Genomic DNA, 26,246 nt, shown 5'->3' on the forward strand with positions numbered 1-26,246 from the left:
AAAGCTCCACAAAATGATTTTGGCACCTGAGGTCTGTCAAGATTGCTAATACTACTCTGAAAATATCAGTGAATCATATCGCGTACGTGTTTTATAAATATTTGAATTATTTTGGCTTGGGAAATGATGACGAATATTTTAGAATTCTTCGAATTTTCCTTCCTTTGGACTTCCTAGTCCAAAACCTCAAGAAAATGCTCAAAGCACAGAAGTGTAGCGAAGCTAAACGGGTAACCATCGATACTGTGGGCTATTTTGAAGAAAAAAACCAATCGTTGTACAAAAATGTTAGCGAAACAGTAGATCACTGAACCGCAATATATGTATAGCAACTGTTATGAAAAATGAAATCAAGTTTGCAGAAAAATGCCCTCCTTTAAACTACTATGTATGAACTTTTCTGCGCAATTTTTATACAACAGTTAACTTCGATTCCTTAAAACATGGGAAGAGCAGTAGAGCTCAAGCATAGCAAGCTAAGATAATGTATATAAAAAGATCTTATATGTATAAGTTCAACTAACACTATCATCTAACAGATGTTTTAACTCTCGAATAGTGGTAACGCGAAATATGCAATCATGTCTGGTAATTATTGATAATTAAAAATATACTTACCTTGAGCGCTTATCAACAATCTGAAGAGTTCATTGGGGAATTGAAATCAATAACCGGAAAACTGGTTTAAAAGCTTTTTGTAAGCAAGAAAGGATTTGTTAACTTAACACAGCTTGGCTTGAAAATAGCTACTCTCTTTGTGTATAGAAAAATAAGAAAAAAACGTTAACTTCGGCTGCACCGAAGCTAATATACCCTTCACAAGTGCATTTCTTTTAGTAACTATGTGTTCAGTTTGAATGGAAGCTATATGCTATTGTAATCCGATCTGAACAATTTCTTCGGAGATTACATTATTACCTTAGAAAATAATCTATACCAAATATGATGAAGATACATTGTCAAATGTGAAAGTTTTCCATACAAGAACTTGATTCCGATCGTTCAGTTTGTATGGTAGCTATATGCTATAGTTAACCGATCTGTGCAATTTCTTCGGAGATTACATTGTTGCCTTAGAAAATAATCTGTACCAAATTTGGTGAAGATACATTGTCAAATGTGAAAGTTTTCCATAAAAGGACTTGATTTCGATCATTCAGTTTATATGGCAGCTATATGTTATAGTGGTCCGATATCGGCCGTTCCGAAAAATGAGCAGCTTCTTGAAGAGAAAATGACGTTTGCAAAATTTCAAAAGGATATCTTAAAAACTGAGGGACTAGTTCGTATATATACAAACGGACGGACGGACGGACGCACGGACGGACAGACAGACAGACGGACATGGTTAAATCGACTCAGCTCAACATACTGATCATTTATATATATACTCTATAGGGTCTCCGACGCTTCTTTCTGGGTGTTACAAACATCGTGACAAACTTAATATACCCTGTTCAGGGTATAAAGACAAGCAAAATCAAGTGACGCAAGGACCGAGTGATGCCACCTGAAAAAGCGGCTAAACTCTGAGACAACAACATAAGAGAAGATATGTTTTTTAACCTCAATATTAATTGTTCAAAAGCTCAACAGGTGCGTAAAATCGTGATTCACAATTGTTTCTGTACGCAACAGGTTACAATGAAAAAATTACCTAATTTTACGGTATTCTCTATATAATTAATTATGGACAATAACGACGCCGGCGAACCAGCTGGCTTTTATAGCACTCAACAATGTAGACAATAGTAACTTTGAACTTAGTCAAATTTATTTATGTGTGTATATACATATATAAATAAAGGATATGTAAATATGTATATTAGGGTGAGCAAAAAAAAAATAAATAAAATAATGTGGAATTTATAAGTTAACATCAATCTATACACTGTGAAAAAATATTGCTGCAAGGCAGGAATTCTTGCTTAAATTAAAAGGTTTCGGTGAGCATTCAATGCTTCCCATAAAAATAACATGTAAATAATCTTTTTTTATCAAACCTAAATGTAATTTTTTAACTGTTTAGGATAAATTTTGCATTGTGGATTGCAAATTTTTTAAATTAAAAAATTTGGGTTAAAAAAATTAGTCACAAAATCGGATTAAAAATTGGAAATCTAATTATTTAATCCGAAAATTGGGTTCAACAAAATTAATTTTTAATCAGAATAAAAAAATTTATAGCATATTTAATAATATTTTTCTTATCAAAAGCTGGAATGAGTTAAAAGGAAAGATTTACAGACATATTTGTAACTGAAACTGAACAAAAAAAGTAAGCTTTCTTCTTCGGAACTGAACCAAAATAATAGGATACGAAGAACGCAAGCGCGCAATAATTTAAAATTCAAAAGCCGACTTTTATTTTTAATTATAATAGTTATAAACTTAGGATTAACATTTTTTATTTAACAATAAGAAAGAATTGGGACCAGGATTTTGATTTTTTATTAAAAATTTAAAATTTTGATATTTCGTATTGAAAATAATTTTTATTATCCATCAATTGTCTTTTTAATGCATTATTTCCAACCCTGTTGTAGAGTATAAAAATTCCTAAAAAATCTTCGTGAATTTTTAATTTCTTTTATTCAGTGTTCATTTTAACCCATTAAACCTAAATGTTAATATATTTTTTTGGCTCACCCTAATGAATATAAAAGTTTTACGTTTGTCTAATGCCTTCTCATAACAATTTATATATGTATGTAAGTATTTACTTGTGAGCACCCATCTTGACTGACTTTCTTTCAGACTTTTATTTCGCAATACTCGTACAACAACAATTGAATCAAGTAAATGATATTGCATGAAAAGCACATGTTTCGCACATATCCTTATGAGTCTCGGCTAAGCATTCCGTAAATGCGCAGCTTTTAGCTGCTTACTTTTATTACACATTTTTTTGTGCGACAGTTTTGTTTTTGCTCTCGTTATTGCTTTTTCATTTCTTTTTGTTCCACCAACTTTGCATTTGCCAAGTGCACCATACATCCGCAATTCCGCAATTCTGGTGCTCGGTACAAAATCTAGAGGTGGGTTAATATTTCATGGCCAACGTTTTTAATTACGCAACACTAAAGTGGCAAAGTGTTCCTTTTTATGGCAACGGCAAGCTCTTTCGGTTAAATGCCTGTTGTGCTCATTAACGTAAACGTCTTTTTGTTAGCAGGCAAAGAGCACATCTTCGCCTCACCTTTGTGCCGGCTCATTAAGAGTGCGCCGCACTCCGTGTGCGGATGGGTGGCTGTGTATGTGTACGGTGACCTCACTTACTTACTAGCCACTAACGAAAAGCACCTGCGTAAGTTCGTTCATGTTCGCCCACGCATATAAACACACACAACGGAAGTATGACCGTGACATTCGGTTCGGAGGCAAGTTAAGGTACAAATGGCAAATGATAAGTAGAAATTGCACTTGTTTAACGCATTTCGCTTAGCCACAGAGCGTTGCCAGCGAAGCGTGTTACTTACTCGACCTACTCATCTTCAGCGGCGTCGCGTCGTAATTGCTAGTGGCTTCTTTTTGCCAGTATTATCGCATTACGATTATTTGCAACGCCACGCAAAGCCACGCCATATGTGGAACTCTAAAGGAAGTAGTCATCAATGATTGGGGTTGAGAGGGCATACACATACCAACTACTTAGCCATTTACATACGCAGGTTTGTGTGTGTGTTTTGCTGACTTGAGCGCTTGGTTTCACTCGATATTGAATTACTCGTTGGCTGAGTGTCTGGCACGTGTGCTACTTAATTGCAGCATTTAGTTAAAGTGTTTAACTTAACTTAGTTTATGCACAGAAAGTAAGTAAGCAGGCGATCGACTTTTACGGCTTTTTTAAACACTACGTGTAAGATTACATAAACACTCACATGTGTATGAAATCAAAGCAGTTAGCAGTAACGCCTCCATACGTGCTTACATATAATTTTCTTTGATCCCATCCTTGTAATTCGTCTTCATAAACCTCCTTAGTTGTTGTTTTAAAGAATGTAGAAGCTTGTAACAATTCTGAGGCACTTAGTGAACTTTCTAAGTAGTCATATTTGAATATAGATACGCATTATCCCTTGATACGTATAAAAGTATGGATGTCGCTATATGTGCGATCAAAGCTAGACAGATATCTATCCTCACTAGAAAAAGCATCAAGCTACTTTATTATCAGACTCGTTTGGGTGCCTGGTCATAGAAGAATCGCTGACAACCGCAAAACCGATGAGCTAGTCAGAGGTGACAACTTTGTCCTGCTCAGATCGGAATGGGTCCGAGTTGGATCTCCATTGACGTTTCGAGTTTTAGTACTGGGCCTATGGACATTCCCTGCGCTTAGAAAGAAGGAGATCTACATACTTAGTGAAAGTTGTATAGAGAGGGTGAGATGGAAACATCCAAACACTTTCTACTCCATTGTCTAGCCTTTGCAATACGGAGATACAAACATCTCGGCAGTCTTACCTTCGACAAACCAGAAGACATAGCCGAAATATATAATATATTGAAAATGTTGTAAAAGTGTTTTGGGAAGTCTACTTTATCACGAACCCAACTATTTGAGCTGCACAAAGCATTCCGTGAAAGTTGTGAAGTCTTCGAAAATTTATGCGAGTCGTCCATCGATTAATGTTAATGACGATATAATCGAAATTGTTAAAAAAACAGTGCTTGGAAATTGTCGTGTGGTATTAGAGACCCAGCAGAGAATCTCAACAACTCTTACGGATTGACTCAACCATTCTAGTTCAAGTTTGCGGTACGAAACTGTTTCCACCTCGGAAACTTTACAACAGCTGACATGAAAGCCGAATCGGGTGTCAACTGTCCAATGAGCAAAGCAAAGAAGGTGGTTGAGTAGCTGCAACCGGTATAAGCAAGCTCCCGAAGACACATATATAGTGCTGAATATTATCTGCATGCGTGGAGTTAGTCAGAGATTCCAAACCCTAATCGACAGCATCCTGCCTGGCTCATACTATAAGTAACAAAGTAAGTAACAAATGCCAAATCCATATTGAACAAACCACCAATCTGTATGCACGACACTTTAAGAAAGACCCCAGACATCATCACCAAGATGTCGCTTGACTGGAACCCACAAGGAAGACCGATGCCAACATGACTTGGAACGGCGTATTTTATAACTATCTGTTGTTTTCAAAATAAAGGACGTTTCGTTTTTTCTCTACTTCCACACACTGGGCATCGCAGGCTGTCGCAGTGTCGATACGCAGCTGTGTTTCAGGGCGATGTCGGGGGTGTAAATGAGGGCACAAAGTGAAGCTCCGTTTTAACTTAAAAATTACTATTCATTTTTTGGTGAGTTGTTAATTAAGGAGCACAACAGGCTTAAAATCGGTTTTTGGGAATCAACAAATCATTTCATAAATTGTTTTCAAAATTTATGAATATACAACAAAAAGTTTTGAAGAAAAAAATTTATTATTTTTCGAGTTGCATTGAACTTTCTACGACGCTAAAATAAGTATCCTCCACTGAATGAATTTTACAGGTTTTTGCTAAAATAACTGGAAGTCATTATTTGGAGAAATTATACGAATACAAAATATGTAGTCGTCAACGACCTGCTGAAAATCTTGAAGATTGTGGTGATTGCTTATGCAGATGACGTAGCAGTCATGGTCAAAAACAAGTTATTGGTATACGAATTGATGCAAAGGTATCTCAGCGCCGTGACTAATTGGGCAGTTGGAAGTAGCTGAGTAACTGAGATGATTTTATTTACCTACGACATAATAGTCAAGCGCATTATGTTCGATATTTATGTGGTGATGGGCCCCAGAAGAGACAACACTTGCAAGGAAGCTCGAGAGGCATTCTGCATATAGTACTCATAAATATCGCCGGAAGGAGTTTGGCCACGAAAGTTGCAATCAGATTCAATAAATCTGGGTTTTTAAATGAACATGCGTCTGAACATTCGGAAATCCATGCACACTCTGCCTTCATACGGCAACTTTTGGTACACGGATTCAGCAAACGAAACTTTTTATCTGCCTACACACCTGCGAGGATGTATAGGTGGGTAGAAGCCGATGGATGAAATGGGCAGTGAGCTTCTTTAGGAATGGGTGAAAGTTCAGAGGGAAGGTTGGTTGTAGACTTACTAACTATTGTACTGTTTTTCAAGCCGACATTGCCGCCATTAAAGTGGCGGTAGATTTGCTGTGCCGGAGTGCAGCCTTCTTTAGAGAAGTGACTATCCAATCCACTCTGGGCAGGACGGCGATACTAGCCTTATACTCACTAACAGTGCTTTCAAGGATGGTTAAGGATTCCCTCAACTCAAATTATCAATGACATCGTGTCATTTTATGATTAAACTTGTGTGGATGCCAGACCACTGCGGAATAGCAGGTAACTGTAAAGCTAACGAGCTGGTAATGAAATGCACCCTAATCCTGCTGTTAGTAGAATGGGATGGATGGGCGGTGTTCGAATCTTCTCGTGTATTCTGCTACTGGATAGCTGAGCTTCACGAGAGCTTGGTCAGCGCTGGGCTCCCATTAGTTCATGCGCTGTCACAAGATCCTCTTAACCAAAGATTGATTGTAAGAGATCCAGTGTGCTATTTTCCCTCAATATGACGGCCTAGTTGTGAATCAGCCATCGAACTTAAGAAAATATATTTTAGACATATAATCATAATTATTGATTTATGCCAAAAAAATTGAACTGTTAACAATACCACAGGTTGGTGTCGCGCTACCGGGCTGCCTACCAAACGTGAGCGCAGCACAAATACCCATAATGTGATTTATCTTCAAATTGAGTAAGCGCTCTCAGTGGATTATTATATTTAACATTAACTTTTTCAATTGAACGTATAGAATAACTTAATTCCGCCTTTGTGCCGATACTCAAATCACGACTCAAGCCCTAAATATATCATTTTAGATTTTCCAACAACAACAATGGCACTTACATAAACAAAAACAACAAGGGGCATTCGCAAAATAAAAATAAGAGACAACAACAACTCAGCATTTCGTCAAAGTGATTTAAGCAAACAAAGCATAAAAGCGAAACGGCGCTCAACCGACACCACCCCATTACGAATGACTTACCGACCAACATGCACACATGCATATGTACATGTAGCAGCCGTGTGTGTCAGAATTGCTGGTGTGCGCATCTGTTATGAAGCATTTATCAAAATGTCAATGCAGCACTTAAGCCGAATCCATTAAATAACTTACACTCATTCATTGGCCACGATGACAAAAACGACGAGGACGCCGACGAGCATTTACCGTTGCCTGCATTCCATTTACCAAATGTGTGATTGTGTGTATACGTATGTTTATATGTTTAAAAGCCCGCTGTTATGCCATTTGGGCAGGACATCGGCGCAGCGAGTGGGTGTGGTGTAGCAGCGCACCCAGTGCATTATCGCACCAGTCGCCAGCTCACACCAGCCGCTAGCGTTTTGATGGCTAATGGCATAAGGACACTAAGCACGCAACACAATATTCAACCATGTAATCCTTTAAGTGTATGCAAGTGCAATAATTTGTTTGCAGTTTCCGCTAAGTGCTCTATTTACTTCAAATGAAAGCAACAAACACACAAACACGCACAAACCGACAACAACAAATGCAAAAACCTCAACTAAATGCGACCAAAGTAACAATAGTGCTTAAGGAGTGTACCAACAACAACAACACCAACGTCATAAACATATCGCTGGCGTTTCGTTGGTAGACAAACGGGTGACGGGTTGCAGGCTAACGGTAATAATTCAAAAGGGTGTTAACATTTTCCCTAACAAAATCATTTCGAAACTTTAAATGTTGTGTGGGGGAAGCAGCGCGTAGGCGTGTAAAACGTGAAATGCAGTGGAGAAAAACGTCAGCAACTACAACGACCGACCAAACTAAAGCCTGCAGGGATATTTAGTGACATTATAGCAAAATGTGCTACCGCGGTAAATCTACATACATACATACATACATATGTAGTTAGGCGAGATATAGGCGCGAAAAACGCAGGACAAGCACGATGACACGAACAATACTCGCGTTTCAGCTTGCAGATGGTCGAAATGTAGCACATTTGATACAATTTTATTTTATGGTAGTAAAATCTGAAAGTACCCAGTTTCGTAAGCGCGTATTTCGTAGTAAAATTTTTGTCGCAAATCCGTCTCGCAGGCATTAAGTCGGTTTAAGACTATCGATTTTCGGCGATGTTTTTCAATGACCAACCTCACAATTAAGTACACAGCTCGAAAGATTTTGAGTACGGAAACTGTGAGGATGGTCTGTATTGTTGCTATTGTTGTAGTCCTTTGAAAAATATAAATCGGAGTTCGTTCCGGTAACCTTGATCAGACTGTGGTAGATCTACAAGTATAGCTTTAGTATATAAAGTAATTGTATTGCTCCTTGCGATTAAAAGATTTGTCAGTGGCAGTCCATATTACGGGTAAATTTTAGAATAGCATCCCCTGTTTTCGGGGTTAAAACGGATATGATGGAGAAGGTCATCCAGATCATGAAAATATATATATATATAGTTTCCGCTGACTTATGGTTTTTGAGATGTTTGCATAGTTTTTGAGATATTTGCATTTAAAGTTCAAAAATTCAACTATTTAAAACGCGTGTTTCTCCGATTTATAATGAATTTTACACTTAAATTTTTAATTTTTATATCCACTAACACTTCACTAATTCGTTTCTAACCATTTATTTTATATTATATAGTGCAAAAATAACTTTTATTCAATATTTAACTTTTGTTCAATTATTTTTGTTCACACAATAACAAAAGGGTTGCATTCTAACTAATAATCAGTGTTACCTTACGTACATATTTCACAGAAGAACCAAAAGAAATAATAAAACAAATAATACCCCAATGACAAGAAATAAATAACACATTAGTTTTTCGCATAGAATTCCTTTCTTGATTGGCGGCCTTTGACAATAATCTGCACTAAATTTCGTGAAGATATCTTGTCAAATAACAATACGTACAAGGATTTGGTTTTGATCGGCCAATTTATATGGCATCTATATCTTCTAGAGGTCTGATACCGGCGCTTTCAAAAAGCGAGCAGCTTCTTGAGGAGAAAATAATGTGTGCTAAATTTCAGATCGATAACTCAAAATCGGATATATATGTATAGGCAGACACGAATACGGAACGTCACTATTATTTATTATTATTGATTATTTTTTTACTTTTGCAGCATGTTGCTACAGACTATAATATAGGGTTATATACATATATAAAAATGATCAGAATGGCGGGAAAAGTTTAAATCCGGGTGGCTGTCTGTTTATCCGTCTGCCTACGAGCAACCTGTAACTTGAGTATAAATTAATATATAATAATAATCGGACCGCTTACAAGCCCACAAAACACCATTAATCGAAAAAAATGCCATAACTAAGCTCTAAATTAGGATATAGAACTATAATTTGGTACAGGAGTCGCAGTAGCAAGAGGCACCTGTGGGCTTTTCTTTCACATTCCTGTGCACAAATTAAGAAACAATTTAAATAACGTGTTTAAACTTCGCACAAATAATGCCTCTCGAGTATGCTACCTTATGACCAAAACTAGTCTAAATCCAACTAAATGCTCTTCAAAATCCCTAGCTCATGAAAATTTGGACGCCAGCCGAAATATCAGTCCATGTATGGGTTATACAATTGAAATTCAAGGAGAATCTTTTCTTTATAATATTGTAGTATATCTGTATATCAAAAATGGGTTGAATTGGGTCAATACTTGCCTGAGCCCGCATATAACTAGTAAAATATTTTCGAACTTCCGGATGACTTTATACCGCATCGGCCAATGTGAGTTGTCTTAATGAAAATGAGAGAGCCTGTTTTACTTATAACAGTGTATCTTTGTGCCTAAAATAGATAAAATTGAGCGAAAACTTAACCTGGCCCTCATATATGTAAGTAATATCAGGTTTTTTGAACATACGCTGTCTTTACTCCATATGATTGGTGATTATATGTATGAAACCTAGGACTCATTTTTTTAGTATGTGGCATGTTAATTGTAAGTGGTATTAGCAAAACAGATAATATCGGGTCGATACTACCCCATCTCCCAAACCTTTTTCTAACAAACCTTATGTCGAATATGTCGGTCAGAGTTTGAGTTATGTATAGTAGTCTAGTTGACGTTTTATACCTTAAGGTACTTCCATGGCTTTGCTTCTTGCATGTTTCAAGAGTATACAATTTTCGATTGTACCCGAACTGAGCCCTTCCTTACTTATTATAATGTATATGCTTTATATCTCCAACGTCTCCTTCTAAGGGTTTCAAACTTCGTGGCAAACACAACACACACTTCAGGGTATAAAAGCAACAGTTTCCAAAGCTTTTCAGTTCCTTGCTGGGTATTTACTTGTATGATATATTTATTTATACATGTCACTCATATTACTAGTGACTTCATTTAAATTTTTTGTCAGATATTGTGACTTTATTTACATTTGGCATAAGATATCTACAAACGTGCTTACATTCATACTCACATACAGACAAGTGAACATCAGGACATTAGTTGGCGGAAATCCCACTTTTGGTTTCGATATTTATGTGTCTGCTTATTACCGCGCTCTATTTAATTCATTCACCCTTCAGTCACATTAACTGTTATGTAGTCACAAAAAAATACAACAAAAAGTACTTGTGCGACGTAATGCCATTAAGGGCGACCGCCCAGACCGCCACTACCACGACCATATTATGCATAGTATACGAGGAGTCATCGCCGTCGTCCTTGCAATTAATGAATGCCATTCGTAAGTGCTTCCAACTTTTACTCGGATTAGATTCAATCAGGTTGCATAAAGTCAATGCATTATTGAAGATTATTATATTTTTGTTATTTTCTCTTCGAGCCCTAATTTGTTATTGTGAATTAGTAAGTTATTTGAAGAAGAGATAACTTTGCAAGAACTTTCTCGCTTTTAGCTGGTTTTCCGATATAAACTAAACAGTAAAGCCAAGCCAATGTTTGTCTTTTGTCTAGAGCTTTCGAGGTAATAAAAAATGTCTGAAATTAAGAACGTTGCAGGCTCCGCATGAACACCGAATATCTTCTCAAATAAGAGTATTCAAAACAAAATTGCCAATGTTTATCACATAGAAGAAAATTTCAATCCTCACAACATATTTGAATAACGAAATAACCTTTGATTAAAAACGCTCTCCAAATATGTTCGTTCCCACAATTTGTCTGCCTGCACAAACCAAAAGTGTATGACTCAATCATATAAAGCTAATACCAAGCCAATGGATGCAGCTTTTTATAAAAACATAAATTTAAAGAAGTTTCGGTTTGTCAAAGTGATCAAGAACTTTCTTTCAGTAGAATCGAACAAAACTTCTTTGGCAATGACAGTGAAAAATATGTAGAGTTTTAAAACCTTAACGCTTTGTCGCGACTAAAATTTGTCCTTATAGATATTTGTTGGGTTAAATCAATATCCCTTCATATCTGTTAACTTTGTTACCATAGATGGACGCTTATTCTATCAAGACATCAAAACACTGACTGTTTTTTGAGAACCCAAAACGAATATATTTAATTTCATCTATTTTAAAAAACAGTTAAATTTACTTGCATTCGTTATACATTCTCGAAAAGGAAGAACTAACAAGGATATACTTTCAACTAAGCATTTTAAGAGCTGCCTATAAAATTTGCAGTGAATAAAATAAAAAATATAATATGTATAAAATTTGTAGTGAAATAATTAGAAAACAAATTCTTACTACTTTTTTATAAATTTTGATTGACTGGACATCATATTTCAGGAAAGAGGCGATACTTTAGGATATAGATTTTGATATTAAAATTGTATGTAATATTTCGCAAGCTTTAATGTTGTTGTTCTCCATCTTCTCAGCCATCGATTTTTACGAGGATATTCGTCAAGTCCAAAAAATCGAAAATTTATAAAATACCTTAATTAAGCGACAAATTGAAATACAAAACACTAAATTGGTAAAGCGAAGCGAGTTAGGAGAAACCAAGTCCCATAATAAGTTTAATATACATAACTGAAAAACTACTAAAGTTCAGCAAAAGTTCGTGGGCCGGAGTTCTCAAAGAGCCCCATATTTTCCAAGAAAATAAGTGACTAGTTCAAAATAAGAATGCTTTTGAACGTTCCTTTAGTGGTTTAGCAAGATCTTAAATTTTCTTCGATCGTAACAGGACAGAATATCAGAACTAGCTACAAAGTGTCTACATGTTCTGCATGTTCAAAAACTTAATCCTGATAGTCAAGAGATTTCAAAGAACCCTGCTATCAGTAATTAGAGCAACAAATAAATGTTTGAATGAAATGTTTCTGTCTTCTTATTAACTGTCCCTCTATATTCATATGTTTCAGAAAGTCTATGCATGAACTGATTTATACAACATAAACAAGAAAGCACATTTGATATATGTGTAGATGTGATGAGAGCAAAAAGCATATTTGACTTATTCTTCAAAAATATTGAAGTAGTAAGTGAGAAGATAATTAATAAAATATATTACGTATTAGAAACATTTTAAGCAATTTTTATTTTCTTAATGTACATATGTATGTATGTATGAATGCACACAGAAAACTTCATATCGTTCCGATGAATATTTTCGAAGTTGCACGCAAATTTGGAAAGGCGCTTCAGAGTGATTGGAAGTGCATTCCAAACTTTAAACGTGGCTTTTAATCAAAATGGTGCTTTCAAAGTCGGTGACCAACATTACTCGAAGACGGCTAAGCCGATTAGTCTCAAATTTCAACACGAGCTTCTTAAATATATTTCTTAGTAATTAATCGTAAAAAAATTTTTTCACTGATAAATATTTTTTATAAACAATTTAAAGACGAAATTTTTGTCAAAAATCGATTTTTTTTTAGAAAACGCCATTTTGTCAAACAATTTTATTTTGCTTATTCCTTCGATTATTTACTATATTTAACATTATTTCAACGAAATCTGTTTGGTTTTTTTAATTTCAGAGGATACAGTACAAAGATATAGTGGTCACAGCAAAACGTCTTTTTTGAGAGGAACTCCCGGTACTTTCCAAATACATATTTTTACTAAAACTAATTTTAAAAGTTTTCTCAGAAAAAAATCCGGAAAATTCGTAGTTCAGTCTTCTAACTGTATATAACCCCTTAAAAAAGTAGAAGAAGTAGAAATGAATCACCCTTTACATATATTTTATATGGTCTCCTACGTTTCCTTTTGAGTGTTTCAAACATTGTACCAACTGTAAACACGCCCTTAAAGACAAAGTTATAAAAATGCCAAATTGAGATATGACACGTTCATAAACTTCTCACCTAAACAACAGATGTGTTCAAAATAAGAATCTTTAAATACAAATAAAACTCGCATACATACATATGTATATCCATAGACAAATTCAGACCAACTGTTAAATGTATGTTGTTATGAAAACACTATACGAGTGCAACTAAGTGGCCAATAGTGTTCGCAGTGCCTCGCGGTGAGTGCCGGATAACGTGCAAACCCATCGTTAGTTTGACCACACGCAATGCATTAAACTCTCTTCAAAGTTAATTTCAGGACATTTATTCACGCTTGCACAATATTTGGTCGTTTCTGCGCGCATTGCGTAAGTCCATAACGCCCCCTTCAGTGGACGCAGGTGTGTCAGTGTGTACCTATAATGAATATTTAAGTAGGAAAATGTTTAGCACGCGCCAGCATTTTGTTAACTCTCATTAAAAAGTCGCTCACTGACCAAAATGAGCAATATTTAGTTGCCGGGCGCTTATCTCACTTTCGTGTTATTTGCAATTAAAACAATGCCGGCTAACAAAAAGTTTTGCCATTTAGGTTCAAATCGTAATTTCTAAACGACCTGCTATAGCAAAAGTGCTTCCTCTTATACAAATGAATGCATATACGTACTATATATGTATGTATGTACGTAGGAAAATATACATTTTCGCAAGCAAAAGAGGTTTTGGTTTTGAAAAGATTTTGTTAGATAAATTTATTTATTTTAATTTTTTTCAAACGAAAGGTCTTTCAATTTATTCAAGAGAATTTAGAACCCTGAAATTCTGTAATAAAAATCAAGAACTGGTCAAATTTCATTTATTACTATTAATAAAATATAAAAATTAAATAGTTTTGTTGTAGTTTTTGTTCGTAGAAAATTGGACCGACTATTCAATCTACAAACGCCATGAATTTTTAAAAAGGCAAAAATTTAAAATTTCAATAATTTTTATGTGTATTCCTTCAAATACAAGCTCTAGACCTTAACAACGTTTGTATCTAATCTCACATGAATCTAACACAAATAGATGATTTTTGTTTAATTCCGGGTTGGTATGCATTTAGAAATTAGTCTTGAGTCTGTTGCACTACAATCGTGATTTTATAGTTTTAATACTCTCGCAACAATGTTGCTAAGGAGAGTATTATACATAGTTTTGTTCACATAACGGTTGTTTGTAAGTCCTAAAACTAAAAGAGTCAGATATAGGGTTATATATACCAAAGTGATAAGGGTGATGAGTAGAGTTGAAATCCGGATGTTTGTCTGTCCGTCCGTCCGTCCGTGCAAGCTGTAACTTGAGTAAAAATTGAGATATCATGATGAAACTTGGTACACGTATTTTCTTTCCATAAGAAGGTTAAGTTCGAAGATGGGCAAAATCGGCCCACTGCCACGCCCACAAAATGGCGGAAACCAAAAACCTATAAAGTGTCATAACTAAGCCATAAATAAAGATATTAAAGTGAAATTTGGCACAAGGGATCGCATTAGGGAGGGGCATATTTGGACGTACCTTTTTTGGAAAAGTGGGCGTGGCCCCGCCCCCTAATAAGTTTTTTGTACGTATCTCGGAAACTACTATAGCTATGTCAACCAAACTCTACAGAGTCGTTTTCTTCAGGCATTTCCATATACAGTTCAAAAATGGAAGAAATCGGATAATAACCACGCCCACCTCCCATACAAAGGTTATGTTGAAAATCACTAAAAGTGCGTTAACCGACTAACAAAAAACGTCAGAAACACTAAATTTTACGGAAGAAATTGCAGAAGGAAGCTGCACCCAGGCTTTTTTTAAAAATTGAAAATGGGCGTAGCCTCGCCCACTTACGGACCAAAAACCATATCTCAGGAACTCCTAGACCGATTTCAATGAAATTCGGTATATATTTTCTTAACACCCTGATAACATGTACGAAATATGGGTGGTTCACAACCACGCCTTCTTCCAATATAACGCTATTTTGAATTCCATTTGATGGCTTTTCAGTATAATACGAGTATATACATTAGGAACCAATGATAATAGCGGAATAAAACTTTACACAAATACGGTATTTGAAAAATATGTAAATGACGTATAATGAAATCTCGATTATCACTTTATCATGCGAGAGTATAAAATGTTCGGTGACACCCGAACTTAGCCCTTCCTTACTTTTTTAGTATAGTTATATTCTGTAAGTTCCTGGTTGCGTTTGAAGTTCAACTTAATTTGTATTACTTTCGGTACTACGCTTATTTTGGCACACAAGTCTTAATTAATCGATTTTATGAATTATATAGTTTAGTAGGCTAAGTTATGTTAGCCTGTACTGGCCGGCAATCACGGTATACATGAACCTACTGGTCCTGAGAAAAGCCAGATGAAGGTTCAGTTTAATTTGAGTTGAACGACATGCATAACGACAAAGATTTTTGCGAACTTTAAGAGCGATTTGATATCAAATTTTGGTATTTCATCTAGTCTCTTCAACTGCTTCTAAATATCTAAAAGTACTAGATAATGCTGGAGGAGGTGTTCCAGCGTCTACTTCATGCTTACTTCTCTGCACTTTCTGCATGTATCATCGTTACTTGTCTTTATCCGGCTCGCTTGCGATCTTCGCTGTTTTTAATATTCAGAAAAATACTTCCACAAATTTTTTTTACAAAATTTATTATAAAAGATAAAGAGCTGTATACTCACAATGTAATAATCTGAATAACATTGAAAAATATTAATTTTTACTCGAATACTCTTTAGTCTTTGAATTTGTCTTATATCTTTGGGCTTATATGTTTCTTAAAAATAGTGATAGAACTTAAAGATGCACTTTTCTAGCTTTGTCTAGCGATGTGTCACTCTCACAGTTACCCTATGCCTTGAATGTAACAAATACTTTTATTTCTCCAAATTTTCAAAAATGGTATTTGAAAACTCCAATTCGGGCTAAAACTCCTGCAAATTGTGTCAAAAGTGTACAAGATATATGGCGAAAATCGATTTTTTCTATGACTTTTAATAAAATTTCTTGTAAATTCACTATCAATTTCCTCGTATTGTGAGAATTTTGGAACTTCAGAATTTACGTGGCTTCTAGTTCCTAAATTTTATATACTTAATATCGAAGATATTTTGTAAAAATTTACTTTTGTTCGAACCACCTCATGAAACTTGTGGGTAGGTAGATAAGGGGGGCGGCAGAACATCCTTGGCCCCGGGCGCCCGAAGTTATTTACTGATTCGAAAAACACGCGAAGTATAAATTAAAAATTTACATTTCAATTTGATCCAGTATGTTGGCAGGTTTCTTTTCAGTTATTCACAACATAAGTTGTGTTATATGTATGTATGTATACAACCTAAGACCTCGATTTAGCCGTGTCCGTCTGTATATATATCTGAAATTTTGCACACGTGCTTTACTATCCAAACTGAACAATCAGGAAAAAGTGCTTGCATGGAAAGCTTTTCATTTGACGAGATATCTTCATGATATTTAACTTGGGTTACTGTCCAAGGCAATTGTGCAATTTTCGTAGAAATCATTCAGATCGGATCACTGTAACATATACCTGCCACACAAACTGTATGATCGGAATCAAGTTTTTGTAAGGAATATTTTGTATTTGTGAAGCTTGTAGCCTCGGTTCCACGTTTTTTCTTGTTTTATTGTAAAATAAAAAATCGATGTTCAAAGATATCCACTTAATTGATAGAGACTTATGTATATTTTCATCAATCTTCATCCGGTCCAATAGACAATTTAAGTATTCGTTAAAAATATTACATCTTAAATTTGCTTATACAAGAATCTACAAAATGGCAGCAACTGACAAGTTGATATGTCAAACAACTGAAATAATATTTTACAGTTGAGACGGACAGCAAATACAAGTATACATATATTCTCTTACAAAAGTTTTGTCGCCAAATTATATTTTGGGGAACGAAAATTAGAAAATACAAAATTTTTGCAACCTTTGTAACTACGTACGCATGTATGTAAACGTAAAAACTTTCTACGCATAAGTCATGGTATATACTATACAAATACCTATATTTTCAAGTACCGGTGCATCCTTATAAATATGTACATATATCTTATTATATATGAATAAACGGTTTTAAGTACATATATGTATGTGCATCGGGGTAAACGTCTCACTTATTCCGTATGCGAAAGAGAAAAAAATATAATTCCACCCCAAAACAAGCAATGAGTCCACCCACCTTTTTGCAACTACTCATTACATACATACATACGTATTTATTTACAAGAAATCGCGACTCCTCTGCACTTGCAACGTTTACAACCCTGGACATGCGTCGATATGAAGTCAACTAGTGGGGAGGCATTTGCGGCACGCCCTTTTTACATAAGTGTAAGGATACGATTACTCGGTTGGATTTTTTTTTTACTTCTTATCCTAGACATTGTTGACTTGTTTACTTTTAACGAATGGTTGCCATTTTATTGTATTTAATGACAATTCATGGGTACTCCCTTGGTGATGTTGTCACCGAGTTTTTTATAGTTTTATAGACACTGTAACAATATGCAACGACTTAATAGTGAATACTCTATATATATGTATATGTCAGACACGCTGACTTTTTACATTCGTAAATTATAGTTTCAAATACATGAGTGTAACTACATATTTATATATGTATATATCAGTGCCTACATAGATATATTTATGAATGTAATAGTAATCTGCAGTAATAACCTCTGGTCGGCGTTGTAAAATTCATTGCCTTTTCTTTCGAGTATCACAAGAAATGCAAAAGATCCATTAGCATACACAATAAATATTTTGAGTTCTTATAATAGGTATAACCTACTTATGAAAGGTTAACAGTGTTCTATGTAAAGAAATTATTGTTGATAACGCAAACTATTTCTGAAAGAACATCTTTTACGCTAACCCCGTGCTAGACGCTCCACTATATCAACTGCTAGTGAAACTATTAAAGAAGTGCGGGAGAGAGTATTGAGGAATACTCGAAAAAAGAATTTGTGCCTAAACTGCTTAATTTATATAGGAATATATACTACAGTAAAAAGTGTTACACATTGTGATTATGCCAACGAAACTAGTTTATAGTCATTTTACGCCTGTGATGTTTGACGCTGCTTCTTGCTAATTTTGAGTTACTAAAACCGAAAATGATAGTAAAAATTTCCTAACACGTAGGATTTTGTTTGTGGTAGTCAAGGGGAGGATGGAATCATGTGTAGAAGTGCACGCAAGTGAGGAAAGTTCTCTAATCGCCATTCACTTGGGAATGGTTAGAAACGATTCCCTTACATATAGACCAAGTATCCTCTGGGTTGCCAAAGAACATCCATTTGAAGGCTAGCCAAAGTGAGAAGGCGAACCATCCCAACTCTAGGTTATGCGTTGGGTTGGGACTCGCCACATAAATACGTCCCTAATGAAAACTAATCAACAGCCTCGGATGAGAGAACAACCGCGCCGTTAGTTCTACTTTCTGCAGAATGGATAAGGCAGTGAACGCAAATGGGTCTGGTGCTGAACGAGGGAAATATCTCCTGTTATCGTTTGGCTACTAAGCTCCCACGTCACTTTTGACAGTCATAACTTCGAAGTCGTAGATAATTCATCTATCTTGGAACCAGCATTAGCACCAACAACAATGTCAGTCTCGAAATCTAATGCAAAATATTTCTTGCCGACAGGTGCTACTTCGGACTAAGTTGGCAATTGACCAAAATCCTATCTCGACGAACAAAAACCAAACTCTTTAAGTCACTCATTATTCCCGTCCTGCTATATGGTGCAGAGGCTTGGACGATGATAACATCTGATGAGTCGAGGTTTTGAGTTTTCGAGAGAAAGCTTTTGCGGTAGATTTATGGTCCTTTGTGCGTTGCCCACGACGAATATCGCGTTCGATGAAACGATGAGCTATATGAGATGTACGACATTGACATAGTTCAGCGAATTAAAAGACAGCGGCTACACTGGCTAAGTCATGTCATCCGAATGGTCGAAAGCCAAGAAAGAAGAAGTCAAAGGGTGTAGGAGTCAAAACACCACCATTTACTAAAATGACAAGAATAGCTGTACGTGATGGAAAATTTTTGAACTCAAATTCGCAATCAGGACTCCTCAAATACCTCATAAACCTCTTAGTACGTCAGTAGCAAATATTTCCAGTATATTTGTTGAGTTGTGTAATTTATCACGGCAAGCGAGGTTTCTTATGTGGAGTCATAAAATATTTACAATATATCCAAAATTTCCTTAATAACATTTGTCGAACTTTAAACTTAGTTAAATATTCGGCAGAATTAATAATTTACCTTTTACAGATACAAGTTAAAGTTTTCAAAAATAATTTCAACAACAAAAATATGTTAATATGTATATAGAACCTATGTACATATATACATATAATTACATGTGGACTTAAAATAAAATTTATTGAAAATACAATTATCACCGTAAAATGCATGTAAATGTGTATGTATTATAAGTATTAAATATGAGGAACCAAGGAAGCGTTTACTATATGCATATACGTATATATTAACGCAGTATATTACACACAGTCATGTTCATATTAATAGCAGTTAGGATGTGCCTAATGCATAACAATTAAAAGAGGGCTAAATTCGAGTGCAACCGAACATTTTAGCCATCTACGTCAAGGAAATACCTTAAAATATAAAACGCTAAACAAAGGATCGGAATCTTAGCAATTTTATATATACATACATACATATACCAGTGGCGGATTCAGAGGGTGCAAATGGGGAAAACTTCAACACAGAAACCCAGCACTCAAAGATTGATGGATGCTGGATACAGCTCCATCTGTGATATGTTCGATTGATACATGCTCCGCGGTTTATCTTCCAAGTTTTCCAACATAGAAGAATTAGTAACCGGGAAAATAAGGAAATAGCAGGAAAAGTAACGATACTCAACGCAGCCGTGTGCAAAATTAAATTTTTAATTGGGATTTTTTGCCTATGTGATATTTTATTTCCAACTCATTGATTCAGCGTAATTCTTCAGAAAGAATGTATCGATCTGGCAAAGGCATCAAATATGATAGATACGCTGCTTGTAACGTTCCGAAATTGAAGACAAAAAGCTGAGGAACATTTTCGATCCATTTATTCAGACACGAAAAAATGGCGGCAAAACTGAAAGTTAACGAAGAAAAACCAAGAACCTGCGGACGACAAACAAAACGCGAAAATTTCTCAAAACTTCCTCTGTTGGATAGAATCGGCAAAGATTTGAAGACGCGTTTTTCTAAAGAAGAATTGGATGGGTTTCAACTGAGTTTGCTGCTTTAAGAAAGAATATGTTTGAAAACAAAAGAAATGGAAAATCTTACTGACTGCTTAATAGATAGATCGATATTTGCTTAAAAAGTCACCTATAGGTACAAGGTTCTAAATATTTGGTATCTAGTGGCCGATTACGCTAATTTTTGCACGTCATGTACCAAATTTGGTTGAAATCGGTAGAGCGGTGCCCCTCGTCCAATTTTTATCTCGACTCTGTTAGTCTCATTTTAATTACGGTAATTCACATATTGACCAATATGTTTGGTATAAGACCAACCCGTAGTTTAAAAATCTTTCTATGAAGTAGGTGTATAGAAGTTAAGAGAAATATTGACCCGATTCAACCAATTTTTGACGTGCAGACATAATAAAATAAGACATAGTCTCTAGGGATCACATTTTTGGTATCTAGGGCTGTGAATAGTTATGGTCCGATTTTGGCAAATTTGTATACTGGATTCAAATGGAATTTAAAGTTCTCGCACTGTAACATGAAAATGTCAAAATAATACCTTGTACCAAATATGGATGAAATCGGTTGAGTAGGCCCGGAGATTTGTTATTTGACCTAAAGGTGGGCGATTCCACACCCAACGTCCAATTTTGACAACTGCTCCTATGAAGCCCTATGGTGTCATCCATGGATATAGAATTTATGTAATTTCCGTCCTCCATCTATCTCGTCTAGTTTTAGGTGACACAAACAACCGTTAGGTGAAAAAAACTATCAAACTCCGTAGCAACATGTTACAAGAGTAAAAAACCGATCTATTTGCAATAGCAACTTCACTTAAAACCTTAAAATATAACGGTATAGAAAATCACTACTTGCTTCAAGTAAGCTTAGCCCTATATATGAGTACATTTAACCTCAATCGAACAATATATGAAGTTCAGCTATGTCATAGTAGTTCGATCAGAACAATTTCTTCGTCGCTTGTACCATTACTTGGACAGTAATATATATGTACATATGTACATGCCAAATTTTCTGCAGATATCTCGTCAAATGAAAGAGTTTTCCATATAAGCATATGTTATAGTGATCCGATATCGGTTTCTCCAACAAATGTGCAGCGACGTGTGCAAAATTTCAGTTTGATATCTTGAAAACTGAGGGACTATTTTGCGTATTTACAGACGGATAGACAATCGAACAGACAAACAAGCATGGCTTAATCGACTCAGCTCATCATACTGATAACTTGAGTTCGATAAAAACAGAGTCAAATTTCCTAAAATTGAGAAAAGAAATGTTTGACCAAAAAGGATAGACAAACAAATAAACTTAATGAAAAAACCACTGAATTGGTTAGAAGACACCCACATATTAGCTCTCAGAAGGTTAAGGGGACACAGCTCTCAGCTTAAATTCTTGCCAGAATTAAGGTGTCATATCTCCTATCGTGTACTTTTTTTTCCACCGAAGAAGGTCTGCACAGAATTTTTTAAAGACAACGATAATGACGAATTGAGCCCCATCAAATTATAATGTGATTTACACATTCGTGCATATAGTAGTAACCGAACATGAGTTGAGTTAAATTCGAATTATACTACTTTTTGAAAACATACTACCTTTTTTCATTCTGAATACTATTTTCATGAACATAACATAACTGTATATACATATGTACATATATGAACATTTGATAAATTGCAATTGTATATATGAAAATAGTATATATTTACTTATGTATTTATTATCAAACTTATTTATAGACATCTATATGTATGTACATATGCAGATAATTAAGCAATTTAAGGTCACTTTAATGTCTAAACCAAAAAGGCATAATAGAGATGACAAAAGTCATTTTAACGTCAAAGCAGTCAGACCTGTACATACATATGTACATACATATATACATATGTAGCACATTGTTAGTACTTAGTGTAAGTCTCTCGGTTCGATAGTTATGTACAAAGGCATAAGCTTTAAGTGCGTGATAGACTTATGTGCTTTATACATTCAACTGTACGTCAGCCTAGACATTCATACATATTCACTTCAACAGATATGTACTAGTAAATATGACATAAAACAGTATTTAAATATGTAACTGCAAGCTAAAGCAAATTCAAACCAAACTCACTAAATACGCACCCGCATTTCAACAAATAACCATACATATGTATGTATGTGTGTACATACATACATATTGACATCCAAACGTGCAAATAAATATACACACTTAAAAGACCACTCCCTAAAATTGTGAATCCACAAAACAACCAATCCAGATCAGTTGAAAAGCGCTTCAGTGCGCTCTCGCAATAGAAAATATCTCCATAACACACATACACACAAACTCTCTTTGTCGACCCTTCCCCGCTTTTCCAATTCGAGTCTCACAAAGCTGCCGCAAAAGCACTTTGTATCCTGGCAGAAGTTGGCAGTCCATAGAGCAAGTCGAAAGCATAGAAGGACCAACCCAACGCAGCCCATACACATGCATGCATACATGTAGATATATTTGTATGTGCGTATATACACGTTGTATGGGTAAAAACGAGCATTCGACCCGACTGACTTTGCTGGAGCTCAGCAACAACTCCATGAGGAAAATGCAACACTTACCCCGTGTAGTCGAGCAGCCAGACAGGCCGCCAGCCAGCCAGCCAGCTAGTCAGCTAACCATCCAGCGAGCCAGCCATCCATCCGATATAAAGTGTTGAGCGCACAATCCGCTCACGATGTACCGAAAGTCAAACGGGTACGAACAGCATTAAACCGTGCCAACAAACCGAATATACAGATTGTCAGCCAGCCAACCTCACGCCCACCAACCCCAACGTTACCTTGGAAGTTCATAGCAACACACTAACAAAAATACATACATTTGGTTGTATATATGTTTGTGTATGTTAAATGTACCCCTTGTGTTCAGTGTGTGCTGGTGGTTGCTCAATAGATTCAGCAAAGCACTTTCTTCCATTTTCCACTGGAAGCAACAATTTTCAGCTTGATTTTGAGGGTAGGGCCACCGCGCGATTATGTCAGCAACTTTATACAAATCTGACAAGAACAGCAATAACAAGAAAGGAAACAATACCAGCATAAAGTTATAAACTTGGTTTGTATTTGCTTTTTTATTTGTTTTTGTATTCGTATTTGTTATTGTTATTGCATTCGTTTTACAGTTATTTGTTTGTTGTTGTTTTCATAGCAACATACAGCTATTCATAAATGTATTTGTAGCTGTTTACCGTTTTTACCCCTGAATTACCGAGTGCACTTGCAGAGAGCACACCTAACCTAACCGTCCATCCGTAAAGATGGGCTTGTAGTGCAACGATTCGGTTAGCGTCAGTACGGTACGAGACGCACCTTTCGCGACGACGACTATTCTCTACTATCCACATAGTGGCCGATTTTTGAATGTGCTTTGCACTCGCGTTGAAGTTTCGCCGTTGTTCGAGAGTCGATTTTTACTTGTCCGTTATAGATCGTCGGTATTTTTGTGTGCCACTTTTTTGTTTAAGAAAAAGCTAAATTAATAATAAATATATTACTCAAATTGTAATTTAAGCAAATTTGTATTGTGTAACGGATGTGCGCGTAATGCCTCAAAATAGGTGGGCATATTTTTAATCGCAATTAATATGGATTATGTGTGAGCGTTGCAAACACCGCACGGTCGTTTTTTAGTGCTGTGCCGTGCCGTTTCGAAATCAACAGGATGGAACTTTTGAAACTTATGATGTTTAAAAGTGACTTTCTGTGTTCCGGTGGAGGAAAATGTGATGATCGTGTACCACCAATCAATTTAAGTCAATTGCCAGAATTTTTATTGTGTAAGTGTGCCAAACGAAATGCATGTAGTATGAAAACTGCAAGAAAATCTAAATAATAATTCATTTAAAGTGGAAAACAAGTATGCTGCCAGCTGCAATGCCTAAAACTTAGGAAAAATGCCAAAAGTACACCCTGTTTTTCATATACAGATCCAGCTTAAATATAAAGAAAGCGTCTTGTGAAATAGCTGAACTGGACTGAACTGGACATTAAAATTTTAGTCTGTAATAAATATTGTCAAATTTTTGTGTTGCACGTTTTTAGTTCACCAACGGCGGAAAATAATTTTAATGCAACTTTTACAATGCGGTTGTTAATTTTATAGTAATAACGAAATAAAGACAATGCTTTCATTTTCAATGCGAACGAATAAAAACAAAAAGAAAACGTTAGCTTCGACTTCACCGAAGTTCTAATAGCCTTCACAGCTGCATTTCTTATAACATAAAAATTGCTTTAAAAAATCCTTATATTTCGTTTGTCTGACAGATATGTATATCATATACACACTTGGCCGTTATCGTCAATTCCAACAAATGAGCATCTTATTGGAGAGAAAAAGACGTATTCAAAATTTCAAATCTATATCTCAAAATATAGGAACTAGTTCGTGAATATACAGGCAAAGAGACAGGCATAGCTAAATCTATTTAGGGTCTCCTGCGTTTTCTTCTGGATGTTACAACCTCTCAGTTTACACCCTGTAAATGTTTGAACATATTTCGGCCGAGTAACCGACTTTTAAAAGAAATTACTGTTTCAGTGTTTTAAAGACTATTCTGTTAAATTTTCAAGAAGCACTATTAAAAATTCTGCAATGTCAGCAATTGCTCTGAAGTGTTTAGAAAATAAGTTGAATTGCGATGCTGCTCATAACAATGTATTAGATCGGCTGAAATGAAAAATTTGTATAGTTAGATAATCGCTTTGACCAGGTTACACTAAAGGAATTTTTCGATATTTAAATTTTTCACTCTCTGAGAACACGTTGAAGGAAAAAACGCGATATTTTGCATAAAATCTCATAGTCTGTTATTGTGAAATTAAAAATATGAATAAACTCTCCAGCGTTACCCTTTAAATTATGTATGGAAATAGTGTTCCAATTTTCACAAAAATCGATGCAGTAGTTTTAAGTCATGAGGGGCATCAACTTTGAAAATGTGATTTGTGGGGAAAACGCTTTAAAGCTTTGAAATTTGGTGAAACTTCATAAGACAGACATATATGTATATACTCATAACTTCATTAATTTTGCTACAATCGACTTGCAATTTTTGAGATATTATGCATTCAAGGTAAAAATTAAATTAAAAACTCTGTTCCCCTCTTAATAGCAATGCTAAATAGCCTGGCTATTATCTTTACAGAATTTTTTTTCATTATTCTCGCATACTTGAACTGTCACTTTTTGTAACAACGATTTCCTAGAACATTGTTTTTGAAAAATTCAATAGTGTAATGAAGTAATGCTAACTGCATTACTTATGCTATTGGAAACTACTGACGCACGTTGTTTATGATGCTTTAAAAACAAACGAAGTTCCATCTTCGTAAAGCTTAGTATGTTCTTCAACTGATCTACAAAATCAAGCATTTCAAATGTCATTTAAAAACGTCTATTATAATTTAATACAACTTTGAAAAATAAAAGAACAGTGATGTAACGTACTGTTATAATTCTAATTATGAGTCTGTATGAATAAATGTTAAAAAACTGTAAAACTCTAGAAAACGTACGAAATACATACGAAGCACAAATGTTATAAGTTTATAATAAAGTGATTTGACCATTTCTAATTGTT

At 35.3% G+C, this 26,246-nt stretch overlaps 1 protein-coding gene across 5 annotated transcripts in view; it reads left to right on the forward strand.

Moving 5' to 3' along the window:
* Positions 1 to 26,246, forward strand: part of LOC120769127 (LIM/homeobox protein Lhx3) — a 97,044-nt gene that overhangs the window by 59,955 nt on the left and 10,843 nt on the right. The window contains exon 1 of one of the 5 annotated variants that reach the window (XM_040095992.1): positions 23,928 to 24,440. The exons of the other annotated variants lie outside the window; for them this stretch is intronic. Within the exon in view, the coding sequence (XP_039951926.1) occupies positions 24,326 to 24,440 (115 nt within the window). The 5' untranslated portion in view covers positions 23,928 to 24,325. Of the gene's footprint in view, positions 1 to 23,927; positions 24,441 to 26,246 lie in introns of those variants that run through there. 5 annotated transcript variants of the gene reach the window in all.

Source organism: Bactrocera tryoni, chromosome 2 (assembly GCF_016617805.1).
Source record: "Bactrocera tryoni isolate S06 chromosome 2, CSIRO_BtryS06_freeze2, whole genome shotgun sequence".
Classification (NCBI taxonomy): domain Eukaryota; kingdom Metazoa; phylum Arthropoda; class Insecta; order Diptera; family Tephritidae; genus Bactrocera; species Bactrocera tryoni.